The 19,128-nt window shown below is 33.4% G+C and overlaps 2 protein-coding genes across 2 annotated transcripts in view; one reads left to right on the forward strand and one right to left on the reverse strand.

Annotated features, from left to right (window-relative positions):
• The window catches only part of FAM227B (family with sequence similarity 227 member B), a 255,296-nt gene that overhangs the window by 138,312 nt on the left and 97,856 nt on the right, over positions 1–19,128 (reverse strand). The window lies entirely within an intron of this gene.
• FGF7 (fibroblast growth factor 7) overlaps positions 1–19,128 on the forward strand; it is a 66,013-nt gene that overhangs the window by 42,487 nt on the left and 4,398 nt on the right. Inside the window, exon 3 of the mRNA XM_059057921.2 lies at positions 18,408–18,511. Coding sequence (XP_058913904.1) covers positions 18,408–18,511 — 104 coding nt within the window. The remainder of the gene's footprint in view (positions 1–18,407; positions 18,512–19,128) is intronic.

Raw genomic sequence — 19,128 nt, forward strand, 5'->3', positions numbered from 1 at the left:
CCTGTGCTCTGCAATGGGAGAGGCCACAACAGTGAGAGGCTCGCGTACCACACACACACACACACAAAATAAATCACTCTGGATGTTTTCCCTAAAGATATGTGTACTTGTACCCCAAAGACCAGTAAAGTAATGGGCATCATCGGGAAGAAAGTAAGACATAAAACAGAACATATTATAATAGTTCTGTGTAAACATGGTATATCTACGTCTGGAATACAGATGTCATCCTCTTTGCTTAGCACTAATAAGGACTACAGAGTACAATGGAAGCATCCTAGAACTAGAATGAATGAATGAATGATATAAGACATCCATGGCATAGGCTAAAAAATTTGGGCTATGATGTAGAAAAATAAATGTTTATTAAGATGAATATTAAGATGGACTATATTCAATGTCTATAAAATCATAACAACGTGGATAAGCAGAATAGAGACCTGCTAGTCAGGTCATGAAGTATTAGAACTAGCATGTACTTAAAGCCTTGATGTGCTAGGAGCAAGACAGAAAAATAGATGTGCTATATTACACAGCAAACAGAAAACATATGGTAGTTGTTACACACACAAGTACTGCATGCTAAAAATATAAATAGGTTCAAGAGAGGTTTAGCCAAAACCAAAAAAGAAAACCTATAACTGGTTAGATAACTAGAGATGTTTGGAATCTCTCAACTTTTTTGAGTTGGCATCATAAAATATAATCTGAGACGAACTACAGTTTGAATTAACTATGGAATTTTGTGCTTCTTATCTAATTAGATAAACTCAAAAAATGTAACGAAAATTAAAAGGAAATTTAACAAATACTTCTGTTTAATCAATCTTTACCCTTAGGTTCTTCTGATGTTTAGTATGATTAAGACACTCATTAATTCTTTAACCCTGGAATATTACTGATTTATATTTGCTGATTTATAATATGACACACTAGTTAATATGGGATTTATGTATTATTCTATCTACACTTCAGCATTTAATGAGAGCCTGCCAAGTACAAAGCCTTATACTAAGTACTAGGGATTTGCAGAATTATAAGATAATCTCAAACAGTTTGTAATTTAGATGAAAAAAAATAGGCTAAAATTGAGGAACAATAGAAGAATAGAGGTGATTGTTAATTCATAGTATAGCGGTGTGTTCTTAAAGTAAAATGGATGATGACAGATTAGAAAATTGTAAAACATTATGGAAAAACTTGAATTTCTCTTTGGCTTTGAAAGAAATGTGTCGCTAAATGGAAACTGTTAAAGTAATGATTCCCAAGCCTCACCTCAAATCTATTGGATAAGACTTTCTGAGGAGTAGGAATTGGGCGTTTGAAATTTTTAAAAGAGCTCATCATGTGATTCCATGCAGCCAGTCCATGAGGCAATGTTTGGGAAATACTGAAATAGAGATGCAATGTAATTACGGGAACTGGTGGGCAGACGCAAGAAAAGTTCTGGCAATTTGCATGGGAGAGGAAGACAATGAATAAATCAGTTTGGAGCCAAAGTCTCATGTATGTTGTAGAGGAACAATGGGAGAAAATTGTAAAAGGAGGCTGGAGTCAGATTTTGGAGGGCTTTGAATTCCAAGGAAAAGAGGTTTTTATTTTATTTTGCTTTACAGTAGAGTATACCACTAAAAGTTTGGGAGCAGAAGAGTGACCTTTATAACATGACCTTTATGAATACAAAAAGGGTAAATATAAAGTCAGAGGGGCTGCAGGTAGTGATCTAGTTTAAAAACTATAAATAGTTTAGTTACAAATAATGAAGGCCTGGACTAAAGTGATGGCAATGGAAGCGGAAGAGAAGTACTAGATACACATTTGGTAATACAGAAAGGGCAAATGTGATAGTTTCTGGTAAGAGTTTGGGGTGTCTGGATCTCCTTTTTAAATATTTTTACTATCTTCCTCAGTAAACTCATATTTTTAATTTCTTTTTCATTTTCAGTTCTATTGAAAACATAACCAATCTGTATTAAACTCTTCATTTAGACTGCTAGCAAAGAATGTGTGCCTAAAACTTACTAAAAGCCAATGACCAAAATGGCTTTAAATCATGATCTAAAAACCATAGTGTTTAGAATTATTTTATTGCGTGGGTGGCAGAATATTTAAATATAAATTAAAGAGGGAAAGAGGATAGATTACATTATATATCTGCCAGACAGAAAAACTTCACAGGACATACTGAAGTTAAAATAGAGGGATGAAGTGGATGTGTGGTTTATCTTCTAAGCTGGTACCTCTATGAATTAGATGAAACCTAGAGATGTGTTGACTCCTAGAGCTACCTGTATGCAAAGTGTGAATGAGAGTTTCCATAACTTCTTCCTTTTATGACCATTTCCCCTTTCAGTTTCATTCTTGGTGTCCTTATACTCATTCCCTTCTAGCACAATCAAATTCTGCTGTCAGAGAAGTTATAGTCACTTACCACATAGTATGAATTTATGTCTATGTGTTACGCATCCAAGGTATATATATTTTTGAGCCTTATCTCTAGTCCTATGTAATAAAAAACTTGGTTCCCTTTTGGAGGTATTTTAGACTTGAGGAAAAGTAAGAATATGAGAGAGATTTTCTAGGTAGTAGGAAGAGATTATTTCTATTTCACATACAAATCTGATATTTATCTCACATCTACTGATATGGTATCTGTACCTATTCTGATAATTTTGGAGCCATTTTAAGGACAGTAAAGTGTTGTATTTAGCAGATGTAAATACTTTACATGATCAGGTAAAGAATTCTTTCTGAATAAAAGTATAGAACCTACAGAGATAACAGGACAAAGAGTATTTCTTCCTGTCTGATTCAGGGAACATGCTTCCCCTGACCCAAAGGGGAAAATTGGCCCCCTTATGTTTCAAAGAGGCCATAAATGATATGAAAAGGTCACTAAATTGGTACAGAAATTTAATTCTGTGTAATACAGTTCAATGATGTTCCCATGATATTATTCAGTAATATGCCACTGGAATCATCCTCTTTGTTGCACAACTGAATAGTTGCTTCTAATTCTGGCATAGTTCTAACCCTGCTGAAACAAGCTGTTGCAACATAAATTCTTGCAAAACAAAACATTGCCATTGCTGTACCACAAGCCAATGAACTTTCTAAAGTTTTTTTCTAATGTTTCATTTATTTTCTTAATAAATCTGAATGAATGACATGATTCTTTTTACCTAACCTGACAAGTCATTTAAGTGGTTTTCGACATCATTATAGAATAGATATAGGATTGATAAGAACCATAATTGATTTATCCCCCAGTGATGATGACAGTGTGGAATCAATTCTCTTGTTGCAGAACATTTCAGTTACATTTGATACAGGCAATTATGCAATCATGTGGAACTGTTTTGAGTTTCATGCTGGTTTGATGGGAATTACACTTTCTGGGTTTCGGTAATAATTTATCTATTTGTGTTTCATTTATGCTGGCTTTGATTTGATTAGTTTTCTAATTTCTTTTAGTGTATTCCAAAGTTCTGTCTTAGATCTGTTATTTAACAGTTACAGGGCATGCCTTTTTAGGGTAAAATGATCCAAAGACAAGATTAGCATTATCACCCACATGTATCAATTGTCTTATCTTATAACAGTGGATTCTGGGGTTCATGGGCAAAGTAAGAGAAACTGGAACCTTCTGGAGGTCACTACCTCCACAAAGTACTTTATGTCACCTACTCCAGGTGAAAGCCAATAAAGAAATGCAGGGAAAGTGAATTCACTTCTTTCCCAACTCAGACCCTGTATTATTGCCTCTGGACAGCAAAGTCAGTGTGTGTGTAGCATACCCACCTGCTGGTCCTAAACCAACACTAGCCTGAAAATAAAATTTGTCTTTCACGTTAAGCAGTCACTTTGCTTACCTGACCTGATGGAACAAATTTATTTCAACCTAAGATAATTTGGTGTTTGTCTGTTTTACTATATTTTTTGAGGAAGTCAATTTTGAATAACATGCATACATTACTAAAGGTCACCTGCTTGTGTTTCAGGTTGACACCCTGAAACAAAATACTGGCAGCTGCACGTTCTTAAGCAATTTTCACATTTTGATAAAACTTGGTTCATGATAGAAGTTCCAGTCATAAGTTGTTTAAAAGAAAATAAATGACTCATAAACTATCTGAAAAATAAATTGAAGACTGAAACAGATTTAAAGTACTACATGAGTCTTTTATCTTCCTATAAGCAATTTATCTACAATGGTCAATATATGATTTATGTTACTCTGCTTTCAAAAACATTTGTTTTAAAGAATCATTCCTTGATTAGAGGTAAATATATCATTCATTTCACTGAGTACCATCTATAAACAAAACTGCTACTTCTTTCAGAGATACTTTTAAAATTAAACATAATTCTATTTCTATTTGAAGGGTGTGGAGCATTAAAATTAGTTTAATCATCAAAATATTTTATATTCAGTTCTCATAATTATATACAATTTATAAACATTATTTTATTTCATTCTAAATCTCACACCAACAAATCATTTGGCTTTTAATGGCACAACAATTTTAATTCTCTTTCTTAGAGTTAGAACAGTAAAAACAGCTTTCTTTTTGTAGTCAAAGCCAAAACAGTGACTTACGGATTAAATTAATAGTTGTCACTAAGAATTCAACAAACTATTTACTTAAAGATCCTGATTTCACTAAACAGCAGACTAAAAGTAGTTGAGGAGCTCATTTATAACAACTACTGGCATCAGTGAATAAACCAATCTTAATTACAAAGATCTTGTCACAACTAAGCTACGCCTTTAAAAGTGGTTGATAATAGCAATAATATGATTGAGAAGCTACAGGCTAAAATATATTGCCATTATCTTTCAATATTTTATGACTCCAGGAAGTTATAATAATAAAAAAAAATTCAAAATGAAAAATAATGGTATGGGAAGAACTGAGGAACTATCTAGCCACTTCAAACCAAAGAATTCTCATTTCCATAGTACAATTAAAGAGTTCAATGATTCCATTTTATCAATGGAGGAAGGTATTAAATAGAAAGAGTAGTTATGCTTCAATACATGTCTCAATATCATTCCCACTAGTAAAATTTAAGCCCTGCATGCAATGATAATCAAACTGGGACATTTTGATTTACTTCATCTTTTGAAGACTTCAGTATTATGAGCAGAGCATGGAAAATGATGAAATTCCAGGATGCAATTGTAGATTACAGATTAAAGGGGGAAGCAGGCTTAGAGGAGTGCATGTAAGGCTACAGATATTCCCCTTTAACATTGTGAATATAGGGAATGCTGGGTAAATATTAAATATTTTTAAAACACTAACATTATCGCCATATTTTAAAAAGTCAAATATCACCTGAAAACTTTTGGTGCTACACATAATTATTTTTTATTGCTAACAAACAATTCTGTTAACCTTATACACCTAGCACAGCTAGAATTTAATTGTAGATTTAGATCACAGAGTAATTTGTTTATGCAAAATTTAGGAACAAGATATAGAATAGTGCCATTGCTTCAAACTCAGCGTCTTCATAAAACTCAACACATTATTAGTCCCACCCCAACTTCTTCTCATGTACTCATTCTCAAAATTAGTCAGGTTTAAAATGATCCTTGACTTCTCTAATTCCCTATTCTTATGTCTTAGCCTCAACATCCATTGGGCCTAGAAGCTGAGGAAATGGGCACAGCAAGAGGAATGAGTAAATGGGATAGAAATAATTTGAACCACTGTTGTCAAGAATATGTTGAGTATTTGTGTTTTATCATATTTACTGAAAGAAGCTAGGTTTTACATCACGGTGGTTCATTCCAGTATTATGCTCCACTTCCTAGAAGATTAACAAAGTATACAGGCAATGAGAAGGGAACCATCCAGAAAGAATGAAAAGAAATGCTTCCAGGAACTCAACGACTAGCCAGGAGAAATTCCAGGATGTAAGGACATCAGTGAACTATTGGGAGTGACTTGGGATGTAACTGTTGTGTTTGTCCTTGTGTCTGAGATGGCCACCGGTCATGTATAATAGAAATATAAGCTATTCTTCTTGGCTAGATGTGAAAGTGAAAAGGCTTGAGATACTCTTTTCTATGCTACAGCTTATTAGAGAAGAATTTTTAGAGCAGGTTTAAAAAAGAAACTAATTCAGGAAGGAAGCCAAGAAGAAAAAAACTAAAGAGGCTAGGGAATCTAAACTATCATTAAGAATATGGCAAATGAAATAAATATAGATGAGAAAGAGAACATATATGCAGAATATTGAACATAGTTAAGTACCCAATAAATTGTTTTTTTCACAAATGAACAGTTATGCTGTTCTAATCAAGAATGGTGAATCAGGTCTTTCTGAAAGATTGGCAACAGGATCTCATGCTTTATGTCACAATAAGAAACAGTCAGAAAAGTTTCCCTGGTGGCACAGTTGTTAAGGATCCACCTGCCAATGCAGGGGACACAGGTTCGATCCCTGGTCTGGGAAGATCCCACATGCCGCAGGGCAACTAAGCCTGTGTGCCACAACTACTAAGCCTGCGCTCTAGAGCCTGCAAGCCACAACTACTGAAGCCTGTGCGCCTAGAGCCTATGCTCCACAACAAGAAAAGCCACTGCTTCCTGCAACTAGAGAGAGCCCACACACAGCAACAAAGACCCAACACAGTCAAAAATAAATAAATAAAATAAATACACTTATAAAAAAAAAAGAAAAGAAAAGCTAGCTGAAATTAGGTCATTCACTACCAAAGAAGCAAATGAACACACGCTTGACATAACTCACTGTGGTGTGGGGGCAGGGCATTCCTAATGGGTGTATCAATGTAAAGGAGGACTGGTGAAGATTCATCAACCTAACACAACCTAATACATTCCTACACATGTAGGAATGAATGACAGCACCAGAAGAAACTTGGAATCTCTAGCAATACTGAAGTTCTGAATAGGAAAATGAAGGACATGAGAGCACAGGTCCTGTTTTCATTTCTTCGTCTAGTTTAAATTCCTGACTTTAGAAGTGGGAAAAAAAACTGAAAGTAAGTACCTGGCTATTAACAATAGTTAATAGGACTTCCCTTTGAATACAGAATTTGCCTTTCTGGCTGGTGGCTTATAATAACTGAAAAAATGGGCTCCTGTATTTTTATGTGCATTTTGTGAAGAATGTGTCTGATGGGAAAATGAAATTGATGTGTATTAGTTAAAGATTTGGTTTGGCTTAAACAAAATCATTTATTTCTCCATCCAATGAACATCTTGAGAAGTGACAACTCTGCTCCATAAAATCATCTGAGAGTTAACAGGCTCCAGTCAGCTCACAGTTCCACAATCACTTTGTTCTCATAATCTAGGGCAGAATCCATATTCCAGCAGGAGAATGGAACAAAGGAAGAAAAAGTGGGTATAAGGGGTTCCTGCTGGCTACCTCTTATGGAAGATTTCTGGGAGTTGCCATGGGATATTTCACTCCACTTACATTGCATCAGCTAGAAATTGGTCACATGGCCAAACTGAACTTCAAGGGAGACTGGGAAATGTAATGTTCATTATGTACAGCCAGCCAGCTAAAAATTCTACAGCTGTGGAAAAAGAGGAGAATGGAAATAGGGGAATAATAAATAGTCTGCTCAGAAAGTGGGGGAGAAAAATGCCTGCGTATGATTGAATGAATGAATGAATGAATGACACCATGCCGTCATAGCATGAAGATTTAAGGACTGCAGATATGACAAGGAGAGAATAGGAAGCCCAGTATGCCTCAAGAGAAAAGAGCTAGGATCAAAACTTATAACTTCTAATGGGTGTAAAAAAGCGCAAAGTGCAATGATTAATAGAATATGGAAAAGAGCTACATAACATTGCACATTAGAGATGAAGACATCTCTCAAATTTGCTGATGACAAATAAATGAAAGGAATAGCTAATACGTTGGGTACCATAATTTTCTAATATACTCATGTATCATTTGCTTATAATTATTCTGTATCAATTTACAAATAGGATTTAAGGTGGCTGAATTAAAACTTTAAACATTCTGACAGACAGGGATATTGAATATTAGACAGAAATATAAAGACCTGAACTTTAGTTAAAAAAAAATCACATGATGACAAAATGGCAATGTGATTTACTTACATGAATAGTCTTGTGCACTTTACAACCTCAATATAAGCCATCAATGTGTCACTGCTTCTAAAATAGTTAACATAATCTTAGGTTGAATTAAAAAATTCAACGAATTATTTCTCCAGTGATTTTATGTATATCACCCAGGGGTTTCCAAGGTGCTTGGCGGATTAAGTTAACTACAGGCATAATTTTCTCACAACTTCTATATATTTTTGTAAAAAATCAATTTTATATTTTTCCACTTTAGAAAAGAATGGTTTGAGTGCCTACACAGACATATCAAATATAGATGCCTGGCAATTAGAGAGATGAGACAAATTTGCTCATGACTTAGTTAACTAATCCTTTCACTACATAATCAAATTATGATGGTTTTCACTATTATATAAATATGTTCACTCATTGTCATACGGTGTTAAATATATAACCTTAACAGGCTGTCAGTTAGCAATAGGAAGCATAAAGGATATTGAGTTAAATATAAGCTAATAAGAAGCATAAAGATAACTCCACAATTCACTTTTAGATACTCTTCTCCAGATAGGTAAAATCCCAGTGCCTAGAATGGGGTCTGGCAATAGTAAACACTCAATGAATATTTGCTATAATTTCATATGTTGCAGAAAATACTGTGATAATCATACTGGAATTGGCTTCACTTTTTGGGGGGTATAATGACTCTATATCTGCAGTACTCTATTTGTGGAGCACTACTTACAAATAGCAGAATTACACTATTTCTCCTACCTCACTATTTAAAAACTAGATGAAATTGTAAAAATAAATGACTAATTTTTTAAAAGCATAGAAGTATTCTATTAATCATATCAGAGTAGCAAAGTGTATTTTGTCACCTTTAACACTATGACATTCATATTTTAATTTACATTTAATTTAATACATTTCAATTCTGTACATACCACATAAGATCATTTTGAAATTTTTTGTCCTCAAAGTATGCTTTAAAAATAAAGAAATAAATCATGTTAAAAGGGATATCTGATACTTGTCTTTATAAAATATGAACTATTATTATACTTAAACTTTATAAAATAACCTTGAAAATATATTAATTTGAAATAAAATTTATTTTTGATATGCACACTTTTTATTATATCAGTACTCCAAAATAATGAAATGATTAAAAATATGCTTAAGGAAAATGGTGAGATTATATTACTGTAGTTTATGGTCTATATTAAGGGAAATAATGAACAGTATTCAGTCTTGGGCTATCTGTATAGATCTAGTTCTTTCTGAGAAACTGGTTTTAAGTAAGTAATATAACTGGTGAAGAGTCTGGAATCCATGCAGTATAAGGTATGGCTGAAGAAACTACAGATGCTTTTTGCCTGATGGAGGGGCATGACCAATGTCATCATCTCTTTGAAAGGGTGTTATGTGGAAAAGGTTTTGATTTATTCTGCATAGCTTTAGAGGATATATATGAGAGTATTTAGTAACACTTAGGATCAGAGCTACCTATAAATGTAATGAGTCACTTCAGAATTGGTAACCTACAATAAATTAGTGTGGGTATATAGCAGACAGATAGATACATCAATGGGACAAAACAAGATAGCCAATGTAAGGTAAAAGAGAGGCACTGTATCAGTAAAAAATGTAATGACATATTTAATAACTAATATTGAAAAAATTAGCTAGCTATTTGCAGGAATAAAATATCAGTTTTAGAGTTTCATCTCACATCATATTCCAAAATTAATTCCAGATGAATTTAAGAGCTATATTTAAAACTTACATTACAAAAGCTAGAATAAAATGTATTTCAGATAGTGGAATGTAAAAAATACTTTTAAGCATAAAAAAATACAATAAATTATCAAAAAAGATACATAGATATGGCTAAACAAAAATTAACCATTTTAAAATAAATTAATAGATCAAGGTAGTGCAGGATTAGAGAAACAGTGAGAATTAGGAATAGAACTAGGGATGTGGAGAGTGCCAAAAGATGCAGAGAAGAAATTTATGACTATTGAAAAACTCTTGAATTTGGTGCTGAGGAGGTCATTGATGGCCTTGAAGAGATAAAGCCATCAGACAGATTAAAAGTTAGAATGCAAGTGTTAAATTGAGGAAAAGAGAGCAAATTTAGTCTATACGTTCAAGAAATTTGGTGCTAGTGAAAAGGAAGCAGGGATAGTCTTTTGAAAAGATTTCAGAGTTAAGGGCAGGGACATTTTATTCATTTGGCCCTTAGGCACAGAGCCTAGAGCCTGTGAAAACATCAAGCTTACAAATATATTTAAACCTTTGAAATTTAGATATTGACAGTAAAATTTGACAAGAAAATTAAAAGACATTAGCAAATATTTAACTTATAAAAGATATCAAGGCAACTTCATTATTTATTAAATTTATCAATATTTTTCATAACATTTGAAAACAATTTGATAATTTTTTTCACTTTGCAAGAACTCCCTAGAATGTACAATATTTGCAGAAAGTTGATAGCAAATGATAAATAAAATGAGTTACTTTAGGCCAAGTAATTTCAAAAGAAAATTTATATAAAACTTTAAAATAGCTATAAGATATTGTATCTAATGAGAAATATGGATGCATTTTAATGTTAGATTGGTATAGGGTGGTCTTGGGAAACAGTAGTACTTAGGGTCTCTGAGTATCTTAAAACAGCCTTATTGAGAGAAAAATTTGGAGAGTGGATTTTTGTAATCAAAAGACAATGAAGGGAGGGACTGAAGATGTCAAAGAGAGACACAAGTACACAAAATCAAGAGTCTATTGTTCTTTGAAGTCAATTCTTTTGAATTTACAATATTGCGTGTGCATGCACACACACAGGTTTAATAATAATTGGAGCAATCACATGCACGATATGTAAAAAATATAACACTAAGATACAGGATTTTAATGTGTCAAATACACACATATTTAGAAAAATTCTTTCCTGTTCTTGTAATTATAACAGTGTACAAAAATCAGAGCAGTGTAAATACATTTCTTAGCCTTAATCTTTAATTAAAACCATACTAACATTAAACTAGTAACCAAGTTGATCAAACAAATGTTTTACATGCTTTACTATTTACTTACATAATTTAATTATAATTTGCAACTTGATGCTTTAAAATATCATTAAGAAATTCACCAGACATTTTGGAATATATTGAGCATTTCTGTATACATGTGCCATGAGCATTTCTGTATACATGTGCCATGTATACAGATTTTATTTATAAACCTATGTATGTAGAAAGTTATATAAAGTGGCCAAAACTATTTAACCCTACAATAGGGTACCATATACAAAGTACAAACTGCAACTAAACAGACCAGGAGAAATAAAATTAATTTAGAAAAGGTGTTTTTAAACTTTTTAGACTTGAGACAACTTACACTCATAAAAATTATTGAGGACACCAAAGAGCTTTTGTTCATATGGGTTATAACTACTGATACTTCCTGTATTCAAAGTTAAACTGAGACATTTTGAAAATATTTATTTATTAACTTACTTAAAAATCACAACAGGGCTTCCCTGGTGGCGCAGTGGTTGAGAATCCGCCTGCCGATGCAGGAGACACGGGTTCGTGCCCTGGTCCGGGAAGATCCCACATGCCGCGGAGCAACTAAGCCCGTGAGCCATGGCCGCTGAGCCTGTGCGTCCGGAGCCTGTGCTCCGCAACGGGAGAGGCCACAACAGTGAGAGGCCCGCATACCAAAAAAAAAAAAAAAAAAAAAAAAAAAAAAAAAAAAAATCACAACAATAGCCCATTATGGGTCAACACATACTATTAGCAGAGGAAGAAAATCAGGCTTATACAAGTCTAGTAATTTTCTCTAACTACTCTTCACATCCAATTAATTTTTCTAAAACACAATTTATATCCTGACATTTTTCAAATTTCAAACCTTCAATGACTCCTAATTGTCTACAAATAAAAGTTAAAATTCCTTAAATTGGCAATCAAGGCCCTCAACAATCTCATCCTAACTCCTTTTCCACCTTTTTCTATCTCTTTGATGTGTTTCCTAATCCAGACAGATAGCGCTAATTTCAATCTTCTGAAAATGACTTATGAATCGTTGACTCTACTATCTTACATATACTTTTATTTCTCAATGAGCACGACGTTTCCATTCTACCTATGTCAACCTTATCTATCCTTCAAGATGTAATTCAAGTTCTATCTGTTCCTCAAATCCTCCCTTGACCACCTAGGATATGTAATACCTCTTTCTTCTGAATAACGGTTGAATTGATTTTCCATCCTGTTCTTTTTAGCATTTGGCATATACTGCTGGGTATCATTCATTTTTGTTTTCTGTAGGTGGAAATACTAACTGAATTTTGATATGTATTTTATTAATATCCAGATATTCTGATGACATCACAATTAAAGTCACCAGATCAGGTTTCTAAATTATTCCTGGACCTCAGTTATTTTTCTATCCCAATACATCTGAGAGATATCACACACGAGTGTAGTAGTGGTCTGTATATAGAATATTTTTATTTCCTACACTTCCCAAAGTGTGTTTGCATTGTAAGCTTACTCCTCATAACTGTCCATAGTTCACAAAGAGAAGTCATTAACGTGGTAAGCAGATCTTAATCCATCACCAAAGACATTAATAGTAGTAATTAATCACAAACCCCAGAAGTACTACATATTTGGGTTAAGAATAAATCATAAAAAGTTCCACTACAGTTGACTCTTGCGGAGCACAGGCTCCGGAGGCGCAGGCTCAGCGGCCATGGCTCACGGGCCTAGCCACTCCGCGGCATGTGGGATCTTCCCGGACCGGGGCACGAACCCGTGTCCCCTGCATCGGCAGGCGGACTCTCAACCACTGTGCCACCAGGGAAGCCCTACAGTTGACTCTTGAACAAAATGGGTTTGAACTGCGTTAGTCTACTTACAAATGATTTTTTTTCAATAAATATGTACTAAGGTAGTACATGATCTGCGGTTGGTTGAACCCGAGGATGCGGAACCTACAGATACAGAGGGCCGACTCTGATACACGGATTTTCTACTCTGTCAGGGTCGGTGCCCCAATTCCCGCTACGTTCAAGCGTCAACTCTATAGTTTCTTATACACTCAATCATATAATATTATTAATTAAAATCTAGACTGTACTTCTTAAATTAATACTTTTCTTTAGAACAGTTTTAGATTTACAGGAAAAAATAAGTAGGTAGTAGAGTTCCTACATACCACTACCACTTTCCCACATAGTCCCTCTACTATTAACATTTTTGCATTAATGTGGTATATCTGTTACAATTAATGAATCAGTAATTACATATTGCTAATTAAACTCCATGGTCTACACTAAAGTTCACTCTTTGCCTGGTATAGTTCTATGTGTTTTGACAAATGTATAATATCATGTATCCACTATTACAGTATCATATAAAACAGTTTCACTGCCTTAACAATCCCATGCTTCACATTTTCATCCTACTCCCCTCTTCCCTAGCCCCTGGCAACAACTAATCATTTTACTCTCTCTATAGTTTAGCCTTTTCCAGAGTGTCATACAACTGGAATAATACAGTATGGAGTCTTTCAGACTGACTTCTTTCACTTAGCAATATGCATTGAAGGTTCCTCCGTATCTTTTTGTGTCTTGATAGCTCATTTCCTTTTATCGCTGAAAAATATTCCAAAGTACATGTGTACCGTAGCTTATCCATTCATATGCTAAAGGGCATTTTCGTTGCTTCCAGTTTTGATGGTTTAGAATAAAACTCTGTTATAAATATTCATGTTCAGGTTTTGATGTGGACTTAAGTTTTAAGCTCAATTGGATAAACACTTACGGAAGGATTGATGGATTGTAATGATAAGAGTATATTTAGCATTCAGTAAGAAACCAAACCGTTTTCCACAGTGGCTGTACCACTTTACATCCCCACTAGCAATGAATGGCAGTTCCAGTTGCTCTGCATCCTTGTCTGCAAATGGTATCTTAAAAAATTTTAGCCATTCTAATAGTTGTGTAGCAGTATCTTGTTTTATTCTGTAAGTCCCTAATGACATATAATGTTGAGCATATTTTCATATGCTTATTTGCCATCTGTGTATTTTCTTTGATGGGACATCTGTTCAGACCTTCTGCCCACTTTTTAACTGGGTTGCTTATTTGTTTATTGTTGAGTTTTAAGAGTTCTTTGTTTTGGAAATACGAGATGTATTTTTTGTGTACATGTATGTATGTATTTGGATATACTTCTATGATATAAAAATGAATGGAATCTATAGCCTTGAATGTAACATAAATATATAATAATGGTGAAGATTTTCCATATAACAATCCCAGCTTGACAGAAAATCATAAAAGTCATTTAACATTAAAATGTTTTTCTTTTTTGGTACCAATTCTTAGTTTTAATGTGCCCAAGAAAGTATACTTGGTCAAGGACAAAATTAAATGTTCTGAGTGGCCTAATAACCATTAAGCCACTGTTTCCACTTATTTTCAACTTTAAAATAATTCTTAGTTATCATGCTAGAACATCTATATTAATATATGGCCCCTCAAAACTTTTAAATATAAATCTTAAAAGGTTCAAGGAAAAGAAATATTGAAGGAGCTGGGATTTGTGGATTTTTACGTGATCAAACACTAAGAATTTTTTTTCTGCTAACTCATGAAAAGACATGGAGGAAACTTAAATGCATATTACTAAGTGAAAGAAGCCAACCTGAAAAGGCTACATACTCTATGATTCCAACTATATAACGTTCTGGAAAAAGCAAAACCATGAAGACAGTGAAAAAATCAGTGGTCTCCAAGAGTTGTGGGTAAGGGAGAGAAATGAACAGGATGAGAACAGAGGACTCTTAGGGCAGTAAAAATATTCTGTATGATACAAAAATGATGATACATGTCCAACACCAAGAGTAAACCATAAAGTAAACTACGGGCTGTGTTTGATAATGATGGTCAATGTAGATTCATTAATAATAACAACTGTACCACTCTGGTGGGGGATGTGATAACCAGGGAGGCTATACATGTGTGGGAGCAGGGGGTAGATGGGAAATCTCTGTACCTTCCCCTCAATTTTGCTGTGAACCTAAAACTTCTCTAAAAAATAAATGCTTAATAAAAACTTTTTTTGAAAACAGGAAAGTTAAAACACTTTAAAATCTGTAGGAACACTACTTCCTACTCTGCACTTAAATGAAAGAATGATAACTTTAGTTTTTTCATTCTTGGGTTTTCTTGAATAAAAAAGGGCACAGCACATGGGGCAAAACAGACCAGAAAGTCAGGATTGATAGCGTATTAATTCTGCCAGTACTACTTAATGCTCTTCCAAGCAATATATTTTTAGGTCTGTTGATTTCCTAGTGAAATGATTTTTTAAATACATCAAACAATACAGAATATTACTGTGTCAGGAACCTTGCCATTTTCAAGTCTGTCCTTATCCTGGTTAAAAGTAGAATCTTTAAAGATTGAACATCTGTTCATATGCTTATTTGCCAACTGTGTATCTACTTTGGTAAGGTAACTGTTCAGACATTTTGCCCATTTTTTAATTGGGTTGTTAAAAATCTAAAGATCTTTTTGATGTCCTTAACCCCAATGTGTGGAGGGATAAGATTAACAATGTTTATCACCTACCGAGTGTCAGAGTGTAACAAAAATATGGTGGGCAAAAATGGGCAGGCAGGGGATAGAGGAAAAGGGTTTAGAGATGGGACAATATGAATATATTGTCATGACTGAACCTGAAGGGAAAGTGTCCACATAGCAAAGTCAACAATACCTCTATTATTCTACAGTTATATTTTGTAGACAGTTGGTCTATAAATGAAAAAGCCAGCAAACATGACAGATTTCATTCCCTAATTAAAACTGAGTGTGAAAGATACTCTAAGCCTATGCATCAGTACTCTACTTTCTAAGAGAAAATATTGAATAAAGAGGGAAATAGCAGGAGAAAGGGACTAGAAGGAAAAAACTGACTTCACAACATTTTACAGTGGTAAGATCTTTAGAAATCAACTATTCCATATGTTTTTAAATAGATATATTTACTCAATTTTGAAGGTATTGCAAATTGGTTGAATCAGTGAATTTCTTTAGTATTCTTCATTTTATTGATATAAACTTACCCTATTTGGATTCTGCTGTGCAATAAATTATTTCCCTTTGTTGAACAAGAAGAGTTAGCTGCCATATAAAGTGCTCCAAGAGGGCAGGGTTTGTCTCTGAATTGAGCCTAGCACAGAATTGGCTCTCACTGAAGATTTCTTGAATCTTGCATGAATGCATCAGCATCACATCCTTCACATGCTTGTAAGCAATTGTTAACACTTCCCTTAGCCTCTCCTTCAGGGCTGTGTCTCCAGAAGTTTTCTTTTCTTTTAATTAAGATGTATCTACGTGTGTGTTTACATATGTGTTTTGCTGTTTATACTAGATTTTAACTTCTGGAGTTCAGAAACCAGTGCTGTTTTTCTTAATTTGTATCCTAAAATTACCATACAGTTCTATGCATTCTGACAATGCTTCATAAATACATTAAAAGATAAATATCCATTCCTTTGCATTTTCTTCATAGACCTCAATTTCTAGATGAGCAGCTGTAGAACTCTCAACTGGATGAGCTCTGACTAGTGCTACCTATAGTACAGTGGGAAAATGACTTCTATATGCAGCATATATTGGAAACAGATAACACATATTAACTAGGCTACATTAATCCTGATGAAATGGGTAAAAATTTTTTTCTCCAGATAGGAAAAATAAAGCCAGAAAAATAAGTAAGAGGATGAAGTGAAGGCATGGAATAAAAAATTAGAATTTCCTCCACTTAAGTGAATATTTTAGAAAACAGCTTCTGGAAACTTGATTTATGCAGATAATTTTCACTTGGAATTTTCGTTGCATTATGTTAAGCACAAGAAAGAGAATGTCTCAAGTTAAGAGTATAATTAACAGTAGTCACATAAAATGCTTCACTAAACTTTTAATTTCTATGCCATTTTAAAAAATTGAGTTTTTTTTACTGTAGTTAGAGTATTAAAATATAGCACTTAAGGAAATGATATATAATGAAACAGTAGGTTAACATTCTTGTGGCAATTTCAATAACGGTTAAAAAAATTAATTAAATGGTATAAAGTTATAAAATATTATGTGATAAGGATTCATAATTTGGTTTTAGATTGTGTTTTCATTATCAAAAAACTCACTATCAGTTATATTTAATACTTTTTAGGGTACAAATGAACTTATGTACAAAACAGAAACAGTATTACAGATGTAGAAAACAAACTTACAGTTACCAGGTGGTAAGGGAGGGGAGGGATAAATTGGTAGACTGGATTGACATATACACACTACTATATATAAAATAGATAACTAATAAGGACCTACTGTATAGAACACAGAACTCTACTCAATACTCTGTAATGGCCTATATGGGAAAATAATCTAAAAAAGAGTGGATATATGTGTATGTATAACTGATTCACTTTGTTGTACACCTGAAACTAATACAACATTGTAAATCAACCATACTCTAATAAAAATTTAAAAAAATAAATCAAAATAAAATATTTAATTTTTTAAAGGTAGTTGGTTCTGTTTACCATCATTTACAGTTGTTACAATTGGAATTTTATTCATTTTCAGTATAGTCAATAAATATTCTGTCAGCAATAATTATTAATATAAAGTTTAAGTAGAAAATTAAAGATGTTAGCTAATTATATACTTTCATAGCATTATATAATGATTAAGAGCCAGACCTTTTGGGTTCAAATTCCACTTCTGCCACTTACCAGCTGAGAATTTGGGCAAATTACTTCTTTGTACCTGAGCTTCTTGATCTGTAAACTGGGGATAATATGAGTACTTGCCTTATAGTCTTGGTGATAAGTACATGTATTAATACATGAGTGCTAAAACAATCCTTTGCATGTGGTATGAATTCAATAAACATTAGGTATTATTGATATTATTATTATTATAGTAAATTAGAAATGTAATTCTAGAGAAGAAAAAGCTAAATTCAAACATGTAACTCTTCTTTTTGAATCCAAATATCTTTTTCTACAAAACAAAAAATCAATAGTTTTGCACTTCCCACATTTAATAAGGACTAATCTGGTGTTTGTGTGTACATGTTATGGGTGGATGGGGGTCTTAGGCTGAGTAAATAATCACGTTAATAATCTTAACTTCCAAATGAAACAGAAATAAGGACAAATGGTCATTCTTGGATTATCTGCAAAGCTTAGTGAATAACTGATATATCTTTCTGTGATTCCTTGCAGACATCATGGAAATCAGGACAGTGGCCGTTGGAATTGTAGCAATCAAAGGAGTGGAAAGTGAATATTATCTTGCAATGAACAAGGAAGGAAAACTCTATGCAAAGGTATTGATAACTGATAGCTTAGATTTAATTTCCCAAACTTATTTTTGTCAAAAATATCTTTCCTTTCTGAAAAGTAAAAATGAAATTAATTCCTCTCAAACTACATAATTCAATGATATCACTAAAACATTTTATACGTAAGAATTAAATTTTCTGTGTGATCTTGGACAATTTGCTTAAGTTCTCTGGACTTTGGTTTCTTCATCTGTAAAACAAGTCGGATTAACTGACCTCTAAGGATCCTTCCAGTTCTAAAATTCCATTTGTACTTTAGATTCTTAAAATCTAAAATGTCCATCTGTCAGTATTAAAGCTCTTTTTGTTAAAGTTCACCCAATTTGCACTTTGCTGACATGAAAATTCTTGGGGAAAAAAATCCAGATGTTTGTTTATCAACATCAATCTCACAATCACGGGCTTTGAACTTGTAAGCATTCCCATTGTTCCCACTTTATTATAACATGAAATATGAAACAGTTCATCCCACTATAACAAAGTATAATTGACTTTCCTTTGTATTCCTGGCACAGACTACATAAAAATACAGGTTTAAGTGAATGAATGAATAGTTGGATGGATGAACAAATTAACTTTTTATTTTCCATCACTATCACAGG

Source organism: Kogia breviceps, chromosome 3 (genome assembly GCF_026419965.1).
Source record: "Kogia breviceps isolate mKogBre1 chromosome 3, mKogBre1 haplotype 1, whole genome shotgun sequence".
Lineage (NCBI taxonomy): Eukaryota > Metazoa > Chordata > Mammalia > Artiodactyla > Physeteridae > Kogia > Kogia breviceps.